The sequence below is a fragment of the Saccopteryx leptura genome, chromosome 2 (assembly GCF_036850995.1).
Source record: "Saccopteryx leptura isolate mSacLep1 chromosome 2, mSacLep1_pri_phased_curated, whole genome shotgun sequence".
NCBI classification, from domain to species: Eukaryota; Metazoa; Chordata; class Mammalia; order Chiroptera; family Emballonuridae; genus Saccopteryx; species Saccopteryx leptura.
The window spans coordinates 34,668,405-34,687,396 of NC_089504.1; the positions used below are offsets into that span (position 1 = coordinate 34,668,405).

Genomic DNA, 18,992 nt, shown 5'->3' on the forward strand with positions numbered 1-18,992 from the left:
CCCAGATTGGGGTTAGCTGAGGTTTCCACGGGTAAGCCTCTCACTTAAGTTTGTAAGTCATGTCACTCGCTTCCTTTTGGGAGCAGTTCATTCTAATATTAATGTCAGAGGTGAAGGCCAAACGGACTGAATCTGCATTTATTGATACTGCGGTCATTTTTTCCAAAGGCTACAAGGTAGATTTGGATATTGTGAAACTTGGGTCCTCTTTGTGGAAGTAGTGGAGTGACTCTCAATGTCACTTGGCTGTATACCCAGGGGTACTAAGCATAGGCCTAGGCTCCTTGAGGGTCAGCTCTCCTGCCCTGTCATCTCGGGGAAGGGGGGCTCTCCAGGATTTTCAGTTCCTCTGAGTATTAGGAGTGCAGAAGGCTGGGAATGCCCAGGCTTCAAGGTCCCTTCAACGAGTCTCTGCTGATATAACAGAAGGCCCCAAATCTTCCACCAGAAGTGTGTGTTTGGTGTGTGTTTTCTGGCTAATCTGGGCCAGAGACTGTGGTACAAGTGAGAGTGCTTTCTGTGTCTCCTGCTGCATAACAGTATCCCAAAACTTAGTGGCTTAAAACAACAGCGTTATTCTCTCACAGGCCTTCTGTTCTGGCTGTTTCAAGGTGCGACCAGGAAGGCTCCACTTTCTAGTTCACTCTTGCGGTTGCTAGCAGGATTTGTTCCTTATGGCCTGTTGGACAAAGGGCTCAGTTCCTCATAAGCCCATGGTTCCTTACCATCTAGGCCTCTCCACACAGCATCTTACAACTTGGCATCCTACTTCATTAGAGCAAATGAGAGAGGGGTGCTGGTAAAGTGGAAGTTAAGAGTCTCCTATAACCTCATCACAGAACAGACATGTTATCAGTTTTGCCATATTCATTAGAAGCAAGTCCCTAGAGGTCCAACCCACACTCAGTGGGAGGGCATTACACAGGCTGCTGTGAATAGCAGGGGGGATCATTGGGAGCCGTGTCAGCAGCTGCCGCCACACTGTGTGACTATATGGAGGAGGCAGGAGAGACAGATGGGTAATGAGGCACATCAGTCCAGGGCTATGTCTAGAAGGTGACCATAATAGGACAGAGGGCTATCCCTGGGCACCATGGGCATGAGCATGTGATCAGATTGGGCTCAGATCTGGGTAGGTGCTAGTCCTAAGACCCCCTGGACCCAGGCCCAGTAACCAAGGTGGGAGTTCATTCTCCCACTTCTTGCTGCCAAGCCACCCACTTTCCTAGATCTTCCTGCTGTGAGCTCCACTGCGGGCAAGGCACGATGCCAGGCACAGCGTTATGCCTGGATTAGTAACATGCTGTGGGTATCCAGTCACTTGCAAAACGTCATACAGTGTAACAACAAGAGCATCGGGTCAGAGTCTGGCCTCAGGAGTCTAGTGTGGGCTGCACCCTACTTGCTGATGGTGAGTAGGGTCCTTTGGGCTTCAGTTCTCCATGCTGTAAATGCAGTAACCGCCCCCATATCATTCACTTTGGGAAGAGACCTTGGAAATAAATGATCACACTACAATTTACAAAGACTTTCACATTATGCTAGCCTGCCCTCATGGTAGTGTTCAGGGAAGAGTGACTCGGACTCGCCAGACTTTGCGTTGAAGGGACGTGGAGACCATTTGATCGCCCCTAGCCACACACACCCACCCAGCGCAGATGAGACTCCCAAAGGTGAGGAGCTCACCCAAGAGCACACATAAAGTTAGTAGCTGTGGAGGGTGAGGCCCTGAGTGTTTTGACTTGTAGCCTTGTGCCTCTCTGAGAACCAGGAGCCTCATGATGCAAAGTGTTGTCACTTAGAAGTTCTGATGCTCAACTGCCCAGCTTCAAACTCTGCTCCCACCATTTCCTAGTTCGTGGTCACTACCTCCCAGAGACTGAAAAACACTAAACAGTCCTTGCCACATAGTTCACTGAATGTTAGCCATTGCAGTTGTTCCTAGAGAGGGAAGGCAGTGTTATACCCATTTTACTGCTGGGTAAGTTGAGGCTGAGACTTCCGCAGGTACCAGACCTAGAACTCGAACCAGTGCTTTTCTGACAAAGGCAGGCACCTCTCAGAAAACAGGAATGAACCAAACAAAGGTAGGATTTGACCTTTATTAATAATATGTCATAGACTCCAGGTTCATTTCGTGCATGTGTGTAGTCTCTAGGTCAGTGAGACAGCTCAGGTTTCCCTACTATACATTCAGGAGGAAATCTTCAAAATGAAACCTGAAAGCCCCTTGCAAAGAAGTGAGGTGTCTGCCAGGGCATTTAACTCCCTGGGCCAGCCAGCGTGCATTAGTGTTTCAGGAAGGCTGTTTATATTCATTGTAGTTTGGGATTTGGGTGGAAAGACTGTTGCAGTTCTGGGGTTTTGCTCTCCTATCAGGCGGCTGCAGGCCCAGACGGGCCCCTGTTGGAAGGAAGTCAGCCCTCCTCTCCCAAGGAGGAAGGGCCCTCCCGTCTGTGGTTGGCAGCATTGTACTTGCTGGATTCCAGGCTGTCAGTCTCACGGCAGGGCTCCCAGGACGCTTAGCCTGCAGATTGTTTTGTTAGGTTTCTCCTACAATTAATTTGGAAATTACCCAGCTGCCCACAGCCTCTCCCAGGTGTTCTGTAACCTACAGGCCCGCTCCTGCAGCTTCTGCCTTGGTGGGACCAATGCTGGCAGAAGCCGGGAGGGTCGGGGTGGCGTGACAGGAAGCATGGTCCCATGATGGTCTTGTCCTAAGCAGCAGTCACACTCCTTCACCTTTGGAACGAACCATCCTACTTTGTATGATCTGAAGCTACCAGCTCTACACACTTCAGAACATTATCTTTAAACCTCACATGCCCCGTGGAGATCAGTGCGGGGCATGTGGAGGATCCACCCCAATCAGAGGCCAAAGAGAGAGGATTTCCCTGCAGCACGTCAAAACAGACACGCAAGCCTCCTGATTCCCAGATGCAGGGAGGAAAATCCTCAGATTCATTTTGCTGTGGACTTTGTTACATCTGGGTTGAGTCCCTTCCATGCAAAGACCGTGTGACCTTGAGCTTGTCCTCTCTTTTTAGACTTCAGTTTCCTCATCTGAAAAAGTGCAGCTGGAACCTGCTTTGTCTCTGGGCAGTTGTAAGGATCCAAACGATAACACGTGGAAGTGCTTGGTGCGCCCTGCGCGCAGCCGCTCTTTGATGATGTCAGGATTATGATTAGTCAGCTGTGCCACTGCTGAGTCACCTGAAGCTGAGGCAGAGAAGTGGTGTGACAGGAGAGCCCTGGATGGGGTCTCAGAGGGTAGCTCACTGTGCAGCCGTGGAAAGTTACCTTCCCCGGGCCTCGGTTTCTCCTTCTGTTAAATGAAAGATCAGACTAGTAACCTTTCAGCCGCGTATTTATTTATAAAAATGGCAAAGGAAATATCAAAGGGAATAAACCAAGATCAGTCTTTTCCCTTCCCCGTAAGGGTCATCTTCTGTGTCAGCATGCATTTGGCTGAAAGTAACAGCTCAAAGAAGAGAGGCTCAAACTGGGAGGATATTTGTTGCCTTTAATTTAACAACAGGGGCCCACAGGTATAATGAATGGTCCAGGGGCTGCTTCCTCCAGCAGCTCAGGGATGGCATCGGGCACCCAGGCTCTCCCAGCTTTCTGCTCTGCCACCCTCAGCAGGTTGGTGTGTTCTCCGAGGCTGGCACCCTCCGGTCCAACATGGCTGCACACTCCCGGGCTCCAGGCTCCAACAACATTCAGAGCAAGAAAAGAGCATTTCTCTTCCCCCATCTCTTTGTGAGAACAAAGAAACACTTCCCAGAAGACTCCAGCAGACTTTCTGGATGTCTCAGTGGCCTGGAAAGTATCCTATGCCCATTTCTAAATAATCACTGGCCAGAGTGATGGAATCATCACCATGTTTCCCTGGACAAGTTCAGACTGAGCCAGGGGTCTCCCACGGGGTAACACTCCTCCTGAAACATATGACCAACTGAAACTTGGACAAACCAGGGCCTTGTGAGCAGAGTAGAAGGGGAGAAGACCTCAGAGGGACAACTGGCAGTGTCTGCACACCTTCTTGAATACGCCAGGAGGAGGGTGGGATGTTTTATTTCTGTTCAGAGTCACCCACTGTACTGTTGTCCTCAGTATGCTCCATTTGGTCACTGTCAGCTCTGCCATCAAGCCCGTGTGTCCAGTCCCCATGATAGGACATTGTTCTTCCTTTTGAGCAGCGGTGCAGGGAGAATGTGAGCGGACCCCACTTCATCCACAGATGAGTAGTTGTATGAGGCTCTGGTGAAAATTTAAGGTGAAAGGGAAGTGTTACATGGAGGGGGAAACTTTGAAAAGGTTCATAATAAATACACTTTTCTCCCCATGCAAGAAACCCTTCCCAGGGCTGCCCACAGACGTGCCAGGCTCCACGTCTTGCTCCTTGGTCCTGAGGTCTGGACCTCTGTGAGAGAGTGACAAGGTCCATTCTGCTTGTGTCTGAGTGGGTCACACTGGCTGCTGTGTGGGGATAACTGACTGAGGGGAGGGGTGGAGGCGACAGGGAGCTCTGTTAGGAGGCTGCTGCTGGGATTCAGGAGAGAGAGGGTGAAGCCTCCCACTGGGGAGCCTTGGAGGTACAAGGTGGGGTTAGGTGCTTCCTGGAGGGGTAATGGTCAGAGCAAGCTCATGGTGACAAGAACACAGGGTGATGTCTGGGGAATAGCAGTTGGCTGGAGTCTAGGAGCACAGGAAAGGCAGCTGTGGGAGATGAGGCTGGGAACAGGGTTGGCATGGGGGTCATGGAGGAGGGCCCTGAGTGCCCGGTGAGGAGGTTGGGTTTTCTGCTGCAGATGGCAGGGAGCTGCTCCCTAGGCCTGAGCTCAGCTTCAGAGAGTGGCCGTGGGGCAAAGTGGAGGGAGGAGGCAGGAGAACCGCTGGGACTGACAGAGAGGGAAAGGAGGCTCTGCGAGGCTGTGGTTCTCACACTTTATCTCATTGCTGAGTGCCTCCATGCCTGAAAAACCATGGCTGGGGTTCTGTTCTGCCCACACTCAGATAGCGAGATAAGCTGGTTCTTTACAACAAAGCTGAGATCCACCCTGATTCCAGCTTCCCAATCCCTTCCTCATCTGGGAGGGGCTGACAGTTGATCCCTGACTCCGTGCTTTTGCATCTAGTTAACCCTTCAGGACTGAGCTGGAAAGCGGAGCCTCGGCTCTCAGAAGAGAGGTTGCAGGGCTGACAGAGGGCCAGGAGCTCTAGGAAGCAGTCCTCCTCTCCTGGGAGCAGAGGGCCACTCCAGGGGCCCTGCTGGGAGGGGCAGGGTCAGGGCAAGACCAGTGGCAAACTCATTAGGACCTCCTATCCTTCCCTCTTAACCCACCTGTTCACCCCAATTTTTTCTTTAGTTCGCTGCTCAGTTTGGACGGAGAAGCACTAGCCCATACTGCCCATACTCTAGGTTGTTCTAAGCTCCTTGTTAACCCAGTCCCAGGCTCAGTTTACCCATCCACACAGTGGAGGCCCTATCAGGGAGTTCCCCCAAGCTGCACTGCACCCCCAACCTCCACCTTCACTCCGTCCCTGTCTGATTACTTCCATTTCCACGTTGCCTTTCTATTAAGATGGTAATCAAATGCAGCCTCCCTGGGGGGAGGCATAGGTTCTAGTCCGGTGAGGGATTTAGCTACTAGAGCTCGGGTAAGTCATGTGCCCCTTCTTTAGCCTATAGAAGCTCTCCGCACACTCATGGTATTCCTATTTGTCCCTATTACTGAGAACTCATGTGAGCACTGAGATGAGAGTCGTGGAGCCCCAGTGAATTGCTGTGTAATTCTGGGGAGAATGCTTCCTAATCTGGGCTCTAGTTCTTCATGGTACATTTCCCCTGTTTAAACTGCTTTTAGTTAGAGACATTCTCCACTACCCCCCGCCCAGTTACCTTGTCATGCCAACCCCTGCCCAGGAGTCAGCACTTCTCAGGAACAGAATAAACACAGAAACTGAGTTTCCCAGAAAGGTGTGTGTATTTGGGGGAGGGAAGGACTCCTTTGGGTGCGCAGGATTTGGGGTAGTCCGAGGGGAACTTCAAATGCTCTAGCAGAGGACCCCTCAGCCAGCCCAGACGGACCAGGGGCGGGCCCCTTCTGGCTGGCTATTGTGTCCTGAGAAGAGAGCTTCATTTTCTCCTAAGCCCCCGACTACCCCGGACTTGGGGCTGGAGCTGAAGGACCAAAGGCCAAGTTTATTCCACGCTTGGGCAAATGGCTGCTGCTTAGGGAGGGTAGGAAGGCCAGAACTCCAGGTCCCAGAATGCCTCGGGAGCCTGGATTCCTGCCCTGGCTTTAACTGGCACCCAGCTTTCAAGATGCCTTTAGATATACTTTCAATAAATGGCATTCACAGTCACCGCAAGGCTGGGAATATGAGGTGAGATGCATTCTGAGGGCTAGGGTCCCAAGGCTCAGAAAGCACACCTAGGGAGGAAGGTGGAGAGCTCCACTCGCGCCCTGTCCCCTCTCTCTGTGCAGACAAAGCCACAAGATAGCACTGTCTCACGGTTCTTGGTCAGAAACAGGACGCTCCTGGAAGTTATTCTGCATCTCTTATCTCAACAACATAACACATTTTTACTCTATTTCTCTAAAGTTCTGCCTCTTTGCCTAGAGCACATGCATCACCCGAGGGGCTTGTTGAAATGCAGGTTCTGGTCCAGTAGATCTGGGGTGGGGCCTGAGAGTCTGCACGGCTAACCAGCTCCCAGGGGATGCCCACACAGCTGGTCTGGGGCCCACACTTAGAGTTACAGGCCTCCGGGCCTCAGTCTCTGGGTAAATGGCTGGGAGGGCATGCCTCAGCTCTGAGCCCCTCTCCAGGCCTCGCTTCTGGCCCTTGGAGAAGTGCATCCTAGACTCCAATAACCAAGAGGAGGAGTTAGAGAATGTGAGGGTGAAGGGGGACCTGGATCCTACCCTGTGCAGGAAGGAACTTGTTCAAGATCTCACAGCATTTCAACTGTGATGGAAAAATAAAAAAAGTTATTAAAAAAATCTCACAGCATTTCAGTGACAAAGTTCCTGCTCAGGCCTCCTACATAGCAAAAAGGAAAACGAGAAAAAATACTCACTGAAGTGTCTGCTGTGTTTTCTCTGGGTGAACCATGGGTTCCTTTGAGGTTTTTTCCCCTAGCTTAAAAAAAATAAACATGTTCCAATTTGTATTAAGAAGAAAATTCATTTTAATAAAAGAAAATTCTTACAAGGTTCATAGTAAATGAGATTATGTTTATGAATGCGCTGAGTAAACTGTAACTACATATAGCTACTTCGTGTCACAAGTGTTTAGTTCAGTTAAAACCTCTGGAATTCCCTTCAGCAAAGTTACCCTTGCTCTTCTGGGCACACGAATCACCAAGATGAGGAGGAGCGCCAGCACTTTCCCCATCAACACCCTCCGCGAGCAGCTTCCTGCGCCCCTTCAACCTCTGCTGTCAAAACTGGAATCTTTCCCCTGAAACTGGGAAGAAAGTGCCCTAATCCGTTTTCGTAGTAAACGACCTCGGGCCAATCTGCTTTAGTTGTCGGTTTCCTAAGCTTAATTGCAAGCAAAGTTAATTTGAAAGAAAATAAATGTTACAGCTCTGGGGCGAATTCTAACGAGCCTTGGGCAATTAGGTAAGAAGGCATCTAATTATCCAGGGCCCGGGGGCGCCTGCACACGACGCTGGGGTGCAGGGCCCAGAGAGGGGCGAACGATTTTTCTGGCTTCATAATAGGAAGAAGAAGAAAAACAAAAAGAAACCCACCTCCCGTCCCTGGAGCCCCTAGATGGGGCACCAAGAGGCCCTGTTCCACGGTTTGGGGAGTCTTGGAGTTGGAATGTTCCGAGACACTGCAGTAAACGTTCTCAAGATCCTACATTCACGCGGAAGCCAGAGCGGCGCTCACTCGCCTGCGCTGCGTCTGCTCCGGCCAGGCCCGGGTGGGAGGCGAGCTCTGCGTGTCGCCAGCCCGCGAGAGGCTGAGAGGGCCGACGCTCTGTCAACGCCTTGATCCCCAAACTCGCGGGTCCCCTCGTCTCTCCCGGTGTCCGCTCGCCACGCCCAGTTCCCTCCTCACCGCGGGCTCTCTTTCTGGGCACTGACCCTCGCTCTTTGGCACAAGCTCACGGTCGTCCCAGCTGTCGAGGAGCGTGCGGGGCACAGACGCGCGCACTTGCCCACCCCATCTTTCTTGCTCCCGGGGCTCTATCGTGATGCTCCAGTCTGAAGGCTGCGGGATAAGGGGGCGCTTTTTTATTTTAAAGCCTTTTCTCCCTCATGTGCCAGTTTACAAAAAGAGGTTTTCCACCTCTTCTGTCTTGTTTAACTTTATGAGGACTCTCTGAGGTAGTGGTCACACATTCCCACTCACAAATGACACTAGAGAAGAGACTGTCTTAAGGTTAATGGCCTTGTAAAAGCACTCGACTTTGAAATTTAAAAAAGAGAAAGGGTGCACTCCTGTATTAACAGGGCGCAGAGACCATCCTTTTCCAGACCAAATCCCCTGGCTGGGCTGGTACCAGCCAAAGATAACACCCCTGGGTGGAGGGCTGTCCAGTTCGGGTCCACCGCCAACTAGTCGAGACATCCTGCCCTCTGCGCGGAGAGCCCGCCTGCCTCGCTGTGCACTGAGAACCACCAGCAAGCATCCGTATGGGGATGACGCCCAACGCCTGGAACTCTCTAGGGTTACAAGGCTGGGACCTGAACCCGGCCCCACTGACAGCAGGGTCAGCGCTCCAGCTGCTTTCTGCTTCCAGGTGGCCATTTACCACCACGGCAGTTAGGACCAGCATCTAGACCTGTACTGTCCAGTACAGACGCCCTCGGTCACCCTACTATGGAGCACCTGGCATATGGCTAGTCCAAATTTAGATGAGCTGTAAGTGTAAAATACACTCCAGATTTTGGAGTGTATATGAAAAAAAAAGTTAATATGAAAAAAAAAATCTCAACAATTTTTATATTGATTATACGTTGAAAGATAGTTTGGATGTCTTGGGTTAAGTACAAAATATTATTAATCTTCCTTTTTTATTTTGTTAATGTGACTACTAGAAAAACTTAAATTACACAAGTAGCTTGCATTGTATTTCTATTGGACAACACTTAATTAGACAAATACCCGCCTGGACTGAATCACATTCACATGTCTATGACTGGTACCGCACAATCCCCCAAGTTAAAGTAAGTACCAGTGGTTTTCGGTCGGGCATCTTCCTCACATACCCCCCACCCTTCCCTAGCAAGTTAATGCCCAGAAAGAGGCTGAGTTTCTCTTGCCAGAACTCAGTTGCTCAAAAGTGTTGTTGGTTGTTTTCTTTTTATTAAAAGTTCATCTGAACACTCAGGTTTATCTGAAAGCTGTGCTGAGCCTCTGAAATAGTTAACAGTGGACATTTTTGCTCCAGAATAGAAACTTAGATGATTTCTCAAGAGAAAGCTGGAAAGTTGTTGGATTTTCTGCTTTTGGTTAGCTTGCTGCTTAAAACAAACAGATAAAAAACAAAATTAGAAGCTCAGTTTCTTTCTAAAGCTCACTGCCCTAACCAACGCCATTAATTTTTCACTTTCCTTTTTGCATGGGGAGACTGCCGAGGTATGGCAGAGGGTGCCCGGATGTAACAGCCAATCCTATAAACTGAAGGATGTCACCAATAGGTTCCCTGAATCCTTATCATCTCGTTGAACTTTAGTTCACCCGCTGGATCCAGGGCTGCTTGATGAAAAGAAAGAGTGGACAACAGACAAATGTATTTCTACCTGTCTCCTTGGAAAACCATATTTAGGACCCAGATTAAACAGCTGCCAAATGATCAGCATATCATGCTCAAAGATTCAAGAAATTGTTATATAATCATTGCCTGGAGCTAATCCAGAGACTTTAGATTAGACGCTTGCCATGAGCTCCCTTCTCATTTCCTAGAGTAGGGTTAGTTTAGGCCCTGGGTGGCCCACGGATGCTGGCAAATATGCAGGATAGCATCCACTATGATGGGGCCCTTAAGGATCATATGGGGGGTTGAATCCTGCAGCCCTCTTGTATAACAGATGAGGAAACTTGGAGGTATGGGTTGATGGGACAGGGTCACACCGTGGAGCTGAGGCATAGTCCAGACTCAGAGCCGCCGGGTCTACCACTCTCAGAGGCAGGAAAAACTAGCCCCAGACCACGAGAAGCAGGGCGATTTCTCCAATTAAAACAAAACATAACACCCCCAACAAAATCCTGCTTCTTGCAAACTTGTCTTCCTCACCTTAAGAAGGCGCTATTGGAGACTTTTATTGCAGTAACATTGTCAAAGGCACAAAAGACCGAACCCGTGTTAAAAGGTCCCAGTTTCCCGCGGTACAGGGAAGAGTGGAGTCAGGTAATTCCCCACAATTCGGATCCTAGAGTCTGGTGCAGACACTACGCTGCGCCCCCTGAAAGGCATGTTCTTTGGGGCTTCACGATTGAGGGTCCTTTGTCTCAGTTCGTGGGTTGAGGCTGCGTCTCCCCACTTCCTCCCATTAACAAAGTGAACCAGATGTGTAAGCCATGCACTTGATGGCTGCGTCTCTTTTGCCCACGTCTCTTCTGTGTGGCTCTTAATGCGGCCCTCTCTCCAGTCCTGTTCTCAGATCTCGGGGATACTTTGTTCGTGTAAACAGCCGAGGCATCTATGAATTTTCGACTGTATGCTCAGCTCACATCGCGGACACAAAACGATCCACCCCGCCAGGATAGGCGGCCATATGGCGAGCATGGTAGGCACCTGCACTGCCCCCTCCGAGCTGCCCACCAGGATTGTAGCAGGGGCCCAGCGCTCCAAACTGGCCGGGCGAGGTGCGCCCATAGAGGTCCACAGCAGTCTCGACGCCGCCACTGCTGCCACCCGCCGGGGGCGAGGCGGGCACCGCCAGCCGACCGGCAGCCGCGAAGAGGGCGCTGCTGGCCCCTTGCGGGTATGCGCCGTCTGGGCCCGCGTAGGCGGCCGCATAGGCGGAGGGGTTGGCAGGTCGGGCTCCCGCACAGCCCGCGGGCTGGTAGCCGGTGGTAGTGGCAGAGGCGCTGGCCGATGCAAAGGCGCAGGAACCGGCGGGTCCCGACGGCGCGGGGCCCAGCTCTGGGCTGAGCGGCCGCTCAGGCACCAGGCCAAAGACACGGCACGGGCCTGGCGACGCAGCCGGGTAGTAGACGGGGGGCGGCGCGGCGAGCGACGGCGGGGGGTAGCCCGCATAGACGGCGCCCGGGTAGGGCGGGCGCGCGGCCGGCACCGCGCCCGGGAAGATGGCGGCAGCGGCGGCGGCGGCGGCGGCGGCAGCGGCGGCGGCGGCGGCGGCGTCGTGCATGTAGGCCGGGTACGTGGAGAGGTCCGAGCGTTTGAAGCGCTTGCGGCGGCGCAGGAAGCTGCCGCTCTCGAACATGTCCTCGGCGTTGGGGTCGAGCGCCCAGTAGTTGCCCTTTCCCGGCCGGCCAGCCTCGCGCGGGATCTTGAGGAAGCAGTCATTGAGGGTGAGGTTGTGGCGGATGCTGTTCTGCCACTTTTTGGGGTTGTCGCGGTAGAAGGGGAAACGCTCGGTGATGAACTTGTAGATGCCGCCCAGCGTGAGGCGGCGCTCCGGCGCGTGCGCGATGGCCATGGCGATGAGCGCGATGTAGCTGTAGGGCGGCTTCCCGCGCTGCAGGGGGCGCTTCCGCCGCCGGCCGCCGGCGCCCCGGCCCGCTGCCTCTGCGGGGACCCCGGCCCCGGCCTCACCGCGCTCCTCCTTCACGGTCGCCAGTGCCTCCGGCTGCGGCGGCGGCGGCGGCGGCCCGCTCTCGGCCGTCATGGTGCAGCCGTCCCGCGTCCTCGCCGCCGGCTTCTGTCGAGGATGGGGGGCGGACCTGCGCACCGCGGACCCTGCACGCCGGGTCACTGGGACCGACGCTGCACCCCTCCGCGGAGAGCGCAGGGGGTCCTCGCGGGCTGACACTGGGCGCGCAGTTTCCCCGGTGGGGGCGCCTTGGAGGCTTGGCACCCGCGGTTTCCGGGCTGGCTCGGTAGGGACAGAGGTTCAGGAGTGTCCCGCCCACCGACGGCTCTGCTCGTGCTCTGGAGCCTGAGGCCAGGGGGCGGCAGTCGTATTGGGAACGGGACAGGCCCCCGTCGCGAGCTGAAGGGTCCTCTGCGCGCTGGTGCCAGGTGGTCAAGGGGTCCGGAAGTGGTCCCGGGGGGGGGGTGCTTGCAGCTGGTCTGGGTTTCCCGCGGATCTGAGGGTAACCGTCGAAGTCGTGCTTTGTACCTGAAGGCCAGAAGAAAGGGCAGTTAGTGACGGCGTGTGTCCTCTGGTGGGGGCCGCCTAGACTGCACCCAGAGGCCAGCTGCAGGTGGCGAGGAGGTCAGGGAAGCTAGGTGCCGGCGTCGAGGTCACGACGCGGGGCAGGCGGGGCAGCCGGCTACTCCCTCTCCGCAGCGCTGGCCTCCACCGCCGAGACCGCTGGCGAGGCTCTCCCCGGCACAAACCCGGACCGGCTCCTCCCTCCACCGGCTTCTTCTCCTTAAAGGCGCCAGGAAGCTTGGGGCGGTGCCCGTTCCCCGCCCGCCCCCCGACTGCCCGCCTCCTGGGCCCCGACGCACCTCCCCAGGTAGGAGCAGCCGTGGCTGCGGGCAGGAGCCCCAAACGCCAGAGCGGGCGGGTGCTTAGAGATCCGTCCACCCCGGGCCGGCCTTCTCCGCGCGCCGACGGGGAGGCTGCGGCCGGGAGAGGCCAGGGTCTGCCACGAGAGATCTGGGCGCCGTAACTCAGTGCTTCCGGACTTTCCCAGCTCCTGTAGAGGGCTGGGACCCGCAGCCGAAAGGAAGGGCTTGCTGCACTTTATCCGCATAGGGTGAGACCTGGCCAGGGGGCGCTTGCTTCTTGTGGGGTGGGGACCGGGAAAGGAGAAGTCGTTCCAGGTGACTGGTTCCCAAGGTCTTTCAAGGATGATTTGCAAACTCCAGTCAAGGCTTGCCTTCCCATTCCCCATCCAGTACCTCATCTTTCACGAGGATTCCCAGCCCGATAGGGGAGGTGACTTGCCATAGCCCCATCGCCACTTCGTTGCGTAACGCAGCCTCACACCCGTGCCTATTCGAACTGCGCTTCCCGATAGGTGCTGGAGATAGCCACTGTTTCTCGTTGCATCCTAAGTTCCTCTCTAGGGTGTGTTTGCATCTCTAAAGCCCTTCTGTTGCCAATGTTAAGGGAAAGGCCGCTCCTGACCTGTAATCATGTCTGGGATACTCGAGAGCCCTCTCTGTGTGTATGATGGAGAGTGGCGCACAGCTAAGCGAGGGTGAAGGCTGGGCTTCTGCCCTCTCGCGGTCACTTCCTCCTACGGTTCGCCCGGGTCAGAACGTCTCCTAGTCACTCCAAGATCCCGGGACCTCCGAGCTATCCCTCCTTCGGCGGGGAGTGAGGGCTGCGAGAGGTGCTGGCCAAGCGTGCTCCGGCTGGGTGCGTCTCCCCGGGAGGGGCGAGCTGCCGGAACCCTCGGGTGTCTGGTTTCCGAGTTCCTTTCCTGCCAGCCCCCGAGGGCGAGCCTCGGCCCTTTCCCCAGCAGCACTGCGGCGGCAGCCCGGCCGGCCTGGGTTTGCGAAAAGGCCTTGGGGTGTACCTTCCGCGTCGTAGGACTTCAGTTTTCTGCTCAGTGAATAAGGGGAGGAAGGGCACGCACGGACCTGGGAGGCCACTTTTATCCTTAGGGCTCCAGGCTTTGGTGCCTGCTCCGGAGGCTTTAGCTGGGACGCAGCTTTCCGCGGGGCTGCGGTCGCAGGGGTGCGGGGAGGCGGAGCGGAGGGAGCCGCACGTCCTTCGGAGGGGGGAGGGTTAGTCGTGTTCCTCGTGGCGCTGAGCGGGGGGTGAGCTCAGCCCCGCCCAGCATTGGGCGGCAACTTCGGAAGAAAGAGGCAGAGAGTTCAGGTCCTGGCTCAGCCGACCCAGGGTATGGAAGCGATTGCGCGGTTTGCGTGACGACCTTTCTCTGCGGAAGGGTGCTAGAACGACTGAAGTGGGGCTCTTTTCACTTGCCCAACAAAACTCCCAGCTTCCTGCTTCCAAAGTAATGCAGACTCGAAAATATAGGTTTCATCCAGTTATGTTTTTCCAAAGGAGAAAAAAGATACATCGTATAAATCGTATAATACTTGATTTTGTGATTATCTGTATTTCCAAGGTTCTAAGATTAAGATTTCCAAATTTTAAATTTTGGACTGCTATCCTAACGTGTGTGATGCCATAAATCAAAGAATTCACAGTCTGTAAATCTAAGATTCCATAACCAGAAATTCTTTGCGACTATATTCTTGTGACTTTAAGCTTCTGGTCAAGAGTAATACTGTGTTCCTCATATTTAAAGATGCTGGGACTAAGTTTTCTGCCTGAGAATGTGATACCATTACTGGGAACTGCAGCTTCTTAAGATTTTAGATATATTTGCAGTTCTAAGTTATATATTACTTAATTTGAATTTGTTTATGAATATAATTGGAAGATTTAGTTCTTATAAATCCACAACTGTCTTCTTCCTCAATCCCGAAATGTTAGTATTTTTTTAATTGTTAAAAATTTATTGATTCTAGAGAGAGGGAGAATGAAACATCGATTTGTTGTTTCACTTATCACTTATTTATGCATTCACTGGTCATACGTGCCGTGACCTGGGAAGGAACCCGCAACCTGCAATGGTAGCATTTTGGGATGACACTCTAACCAACTGAGCTCCCCAGCCAGGGCTGAATCCACTTTTCTTTAACTCAAAAAATCTAAATCTAATAATTCTTGTAATATTTACGACCAGCGACTTTGATTGGTCATGACTTTGATTCCATTTCATAAGTTTATGAATCTCCACTTTTAAGCTCCCATGACTAAGGTTAGAAGCCTCCATGTCTCAGGATTTCTTCATCCTCAATGTTCCTTGTCTGCGGACCCATACTTCTAGAATTCTGATTCCTTTTTCTCAAGCTGCCACTACAGAGCAGACCAGGGGTTAGCATCCTGAGATTCAAATTCCCAAGATTCCAAGATTTTCCTGAACAAAGGGTCCTGAAGATTCTGGTTCATATTATGTTTTATTCTAATGATATATATACTTCACAATTTTGTACTTTGAAGATTCTGTGAATCCACGATGTAAACTTTGAATTAAAGGATCCAATGAGTGAGCTGAGACAGTTTACCCGTTTGGATCAAAACTAAACAAAAAGACCTCCTCGGTGCTTGGGCATTTAGTTCCTTTTCTCTGGTCAAGTCTCCCCCCCTTTCCTGACAAGTTGCTACTTACGTTTGTAAGGGGTAACAGACCCCACGGAAAATCATTTGAAAGCTACAGAGTGGGTTCCAGCCCCTTGGAAATCAGTCTCCTACTCCAGCAGTGGTGGGCTGGCCCTGGTGGGTGATTTACATCTGCTTTGTGTCTCCTTCAGTTCTGCGTGAATCCCCAGGACTCGCTGGAAAAACCTGCCCCCTTGAAGGCTATTTTCTGTGCAGTTTCTGGGGTGAGTGGTAGCGCTGGTGATCTGGAGAAGTTGCTGGCAGCTTTCCTCCTCTGACTTCTTTCCTGAGTTTTGAAGTGCCCTGAAGGGTTTGTAAATATAAAGGAGGAGGTCCACGGAGTCACGGAAAATTCCTCCCTATCCCTTGACCCAGATTCCCCCTCATGCAGATGCGGAGGTAACCAGCTCTTCTCCTTAAGGAAACCGTAGAAATTCAAACTGGAAGGAACCGAGGCCCAGACTGGCAAGGGACAGTCTGAAGCTCTTGCTGAGGAGTTTCTGCCTGAATGGGAAGCTTAGGTCTTGGGGCCCCTTACCTCCTGGCCGGCGGCCTCCCCTCTTTCTGAGTTCTCAGAGCCTTGCTTGTGCTTACTGGCCTGGCCTGGGCCACCTGCCTTATCGAGTGACAATGGAAACTCCAGGCCCCATTGCTTGCAAATCAAGTCCAAGAATCTGGGTAGGAGGCAACACAGTGACCGTCTGAGTTACTCTGGGACAGTCAGTCCGACTCAGGCTGGGCCCCAGAGAGCATCGGAGCAACATGCCACGGAGAGGGTCCCGGGTCACAGCACTGCCTGTGGTTGCAGCAGTGCCACGGGCGCGGGCGCCCACTCTAGCTACCTCGTTACTGGCCCAGTGGCCCTGAGCCATCCACTGCCCTTCTGAGGTCTCCGTTTCCTATCTGTTGAGTGGGGGGGTTCCCAACCTGTTACCCCCCTTCCAGGGAGTGGAAAGGATGAAGTGGGGCACATAGCCGACCCGTGATCGTTTTCTTTGTTTTTAAAATTGTTTTCAGGTTGAACTTGGATGTGGAAAAAAGACAGGCTAGGGGAAGATTCAAGTCACACACACGCATGGGCAGAGATAAAATTCCTCCACCTGGAAGAAGTCGCAGTTGATTAAAATGTTTTCTGTGGCCTAGGGGTTTGGGGTGCGTTAGAGCTTGGCCACTTCCTGCCCCCTGCCCGGCTGCGGGGACTCCAGGAGCTCTGCGGGGCAGCCCGGTTTGGGGTGCTTTCTGCCACCGGCTTACTTAGCACCGCGAACTGAGAATTATCATCACCCCGGGGATCGGACGAGGGACCGGGGCCCAGAGACGGAAGCCCCCTGCTCCCCACCACCGGCCTCCCGGTTCGCTTCGAGGAGGCACCTGGCGTTTTCCTGCGCCCCCGCTCCCTGCCCTGGTGCCCTCGCCCAGCCCTGCCCGCGGGCCGTCCGAGCCGGGCGCCCGGAGCCGGCCCGGAGTTCCGCGACGGCGGCGAGAAGGCCGCCCCGGCTCCGGGAGAGCTGGGCCCCCAGCTGCGCGCAGCGAGCAGGGCCGAGCGGGGCCGGAGCCGCAGCCGGAGCCGCAGCCGGAGCCGCAGCCGGGCTGGCCCTTGCCCCGCGCCCGGGCACCGCCCCGGGCTCCCCGCAGCGCTCAGCGGGCTTCCCGGCGCCCGAGGCGGGAGCGCAGGGCGCGACCCCGGCCGCTGGCCCGGAGCGCGGTGGACGGAGCGGGGTGCTGGCGACGGGCTCCCCGGGAGGGCCGAGCCCCGGCGGGGGAGGTGTCTAAGTTCGGGGCGGTGGGAGCCAGGGCCGCCCCAGGATCGTCCCGCGCGCGGGTTCTCGGGCTTTCCCAGCTGCCTGCTCATCTTGGGGACCCGAGAAGCCCGGAGTTTGTGCGAGAGGTTGTGGACGTTCGTTCCGGCGACAGAAGCGGGTTTGCAGGCGGCCCCGAGGGCCCCGAGGGCCCCGAGGGCCCCGAGGGGCGATGTAGCCCGGGCTCCAGCTCACCGCCCGTCGCAGGGAGACTGACCTGCCCCCGCCCAGGCCTCCGAGCGGGGCCCCGACCCCTCCGGCCGCACCGCAGCCGCCGGGCAGGCCCCGCGGAGCTCCGGTCGGCTCCCGAGGTGGCGGCGGAGGCGGCACGGGGCCCGGGGCGCTCGGCGAGAGCGGGGCGCAGGGCCGCGGGGGGTCCGCCGGGGCCCCGCGGGGCTGGCTGCCTTCAGCCCCCGGCCTGAGGCGGGAGGTGGCGCCGTGGCCGGAGACACCTGTACCCCAGCACTGGGGGGCGGCTGAGCTCCTTTCCGGCCCCTTCCCTTCGGGTTTTAGGGCCTCTTTCTCCGTCTCAAGGTGTGTGTGTCTCGGGCTCACCGTCCGTCCTTTGGCCTCAGTGATGCGTCGGCTTGCACATGTCCCTTTTCGGAGGCGAAAGGGAGCGGGCTCTGAACTCCAGCCAAATGCAGCTGCCATAGCCTCTTCCCTCCTGGAGGCCGGTGTGGACAGTGGCCAAGTCTGGACGGACTGACGTCCAGCCGAGGACCCTGGAGCAGGCGGGCCTTTCTGCCCAAGGTTTCAGCGAGCCCTCCACTCCCCCTGCTCTGCTGAGCCCGGCCCGGGGATTGCTGGGTGACGCAGGGTTGCCCCATGCCAGTCTTCTGAACAAGTGTAAGGCTCCAAAACCGGCCTCCCAGGAAGGTGCTCCGTTGTCTCTGCACAAACTAGGCCGCTGGTTTGCTCAAAGGCCCCCAGCGCCCTCCGTACACAATGCAGCCCCTTCTCTCCCTTAGTCTCCCTACCCCCAGCTGCAGAGGGCTCCCCACCAAAAGTTCTCCAGTTAATCTGCATAAGTTCACACCCTCAGCCTGGAAAAGCTTCCCTCTTCTCCCACCTCAGCTCAAATGCCTCCTCTTCTAGGAAGTCCTCCTTGATCTGTCCAAGTAGGTCAAACATTCCCTCTTTGAGCATGCCCCAGCGTCTTTAAATTTTGATACTTGTCACACATTTTATGGTATAATAATTTGGTTATGTGACTGTCTGTTCTTTGGGAGCTCCTCAATGGCAGGAAGCATGGCTTCCTGCAACTGGGCACCTGAGTCACCAGCGTGAGGTTTGGCCCAGGGCACAATATGGCCCTGATGTAAGAGTCAGTTACTTAGAGTCACCCAGCCCTGGGTCAGTTTCTTTGTCTGCCTCTTTCTATCTTTGTTTCCTTTGGCCATTTATCCAGTCTGAGCCTCAACTTTTTAATATATAAAATGGGAATAATACTGATGTGATAAAAGAGTTGTGAAGATTACTAATATGAACTGCAAACACATAAAAACTCTTCTATGTGCAGACAGTGTTTTAAGCATTTTATATACATTAAATACTCTAACATTATCAGGAGATTGGGGCCCAGTCTCAGGCCAGTCACTAACTTGGCATTGGGGATACATCTAGGAGAACAGGCACAGCATTGGACCTGGAAGGCATAATGACTGGCTATGCCATCTAAGCAGGTGGGCAGCTGCAGAAAAAGCCCAGAAACAGAGGTCTCACAGGTAATGAGGGCATGAGGGAAGTTTAGACTCAGAACAGCCTCTTATCCGAGATCTGGATACAGAGCCTTTAGGATGATCCTGGGATCATCTTAGAGGCACAGTTTGGCCAACTTAGCCCTACTGTGTTGGGATGTAAGAGTCTCACAGGGGCAGCCTAGTTCCTTAATATCCTCAAAGCTT

At 54.4% G+C, this 18,992-nt stretch overlaps 1 protein-coding gene across 1 annotated transcript; it reads right to left on the reverse strand.

Annotated features, from left to right (window-relative positions):
• Positions 1-7,243: 7,243 nt before the first annotated feature.
• On the reverse strand, positions 7,244-11,964 carry FOXE1 (forkhead box E1). The gene has a single exon (XM_066367590.1). It carries the CDS (start codon positions 11,819-11,821, stop codon positions 10,697-10,699), a length of 1,125 nt encoding a protein of 374 aa, XP_066223687.1. The 5' UTR covers positions 11,822-11,964; the 3' UTR covers positions 7,244-10,696.
• Positions 11,965-18,992: the final 7,028 nt, after the last annotated feature.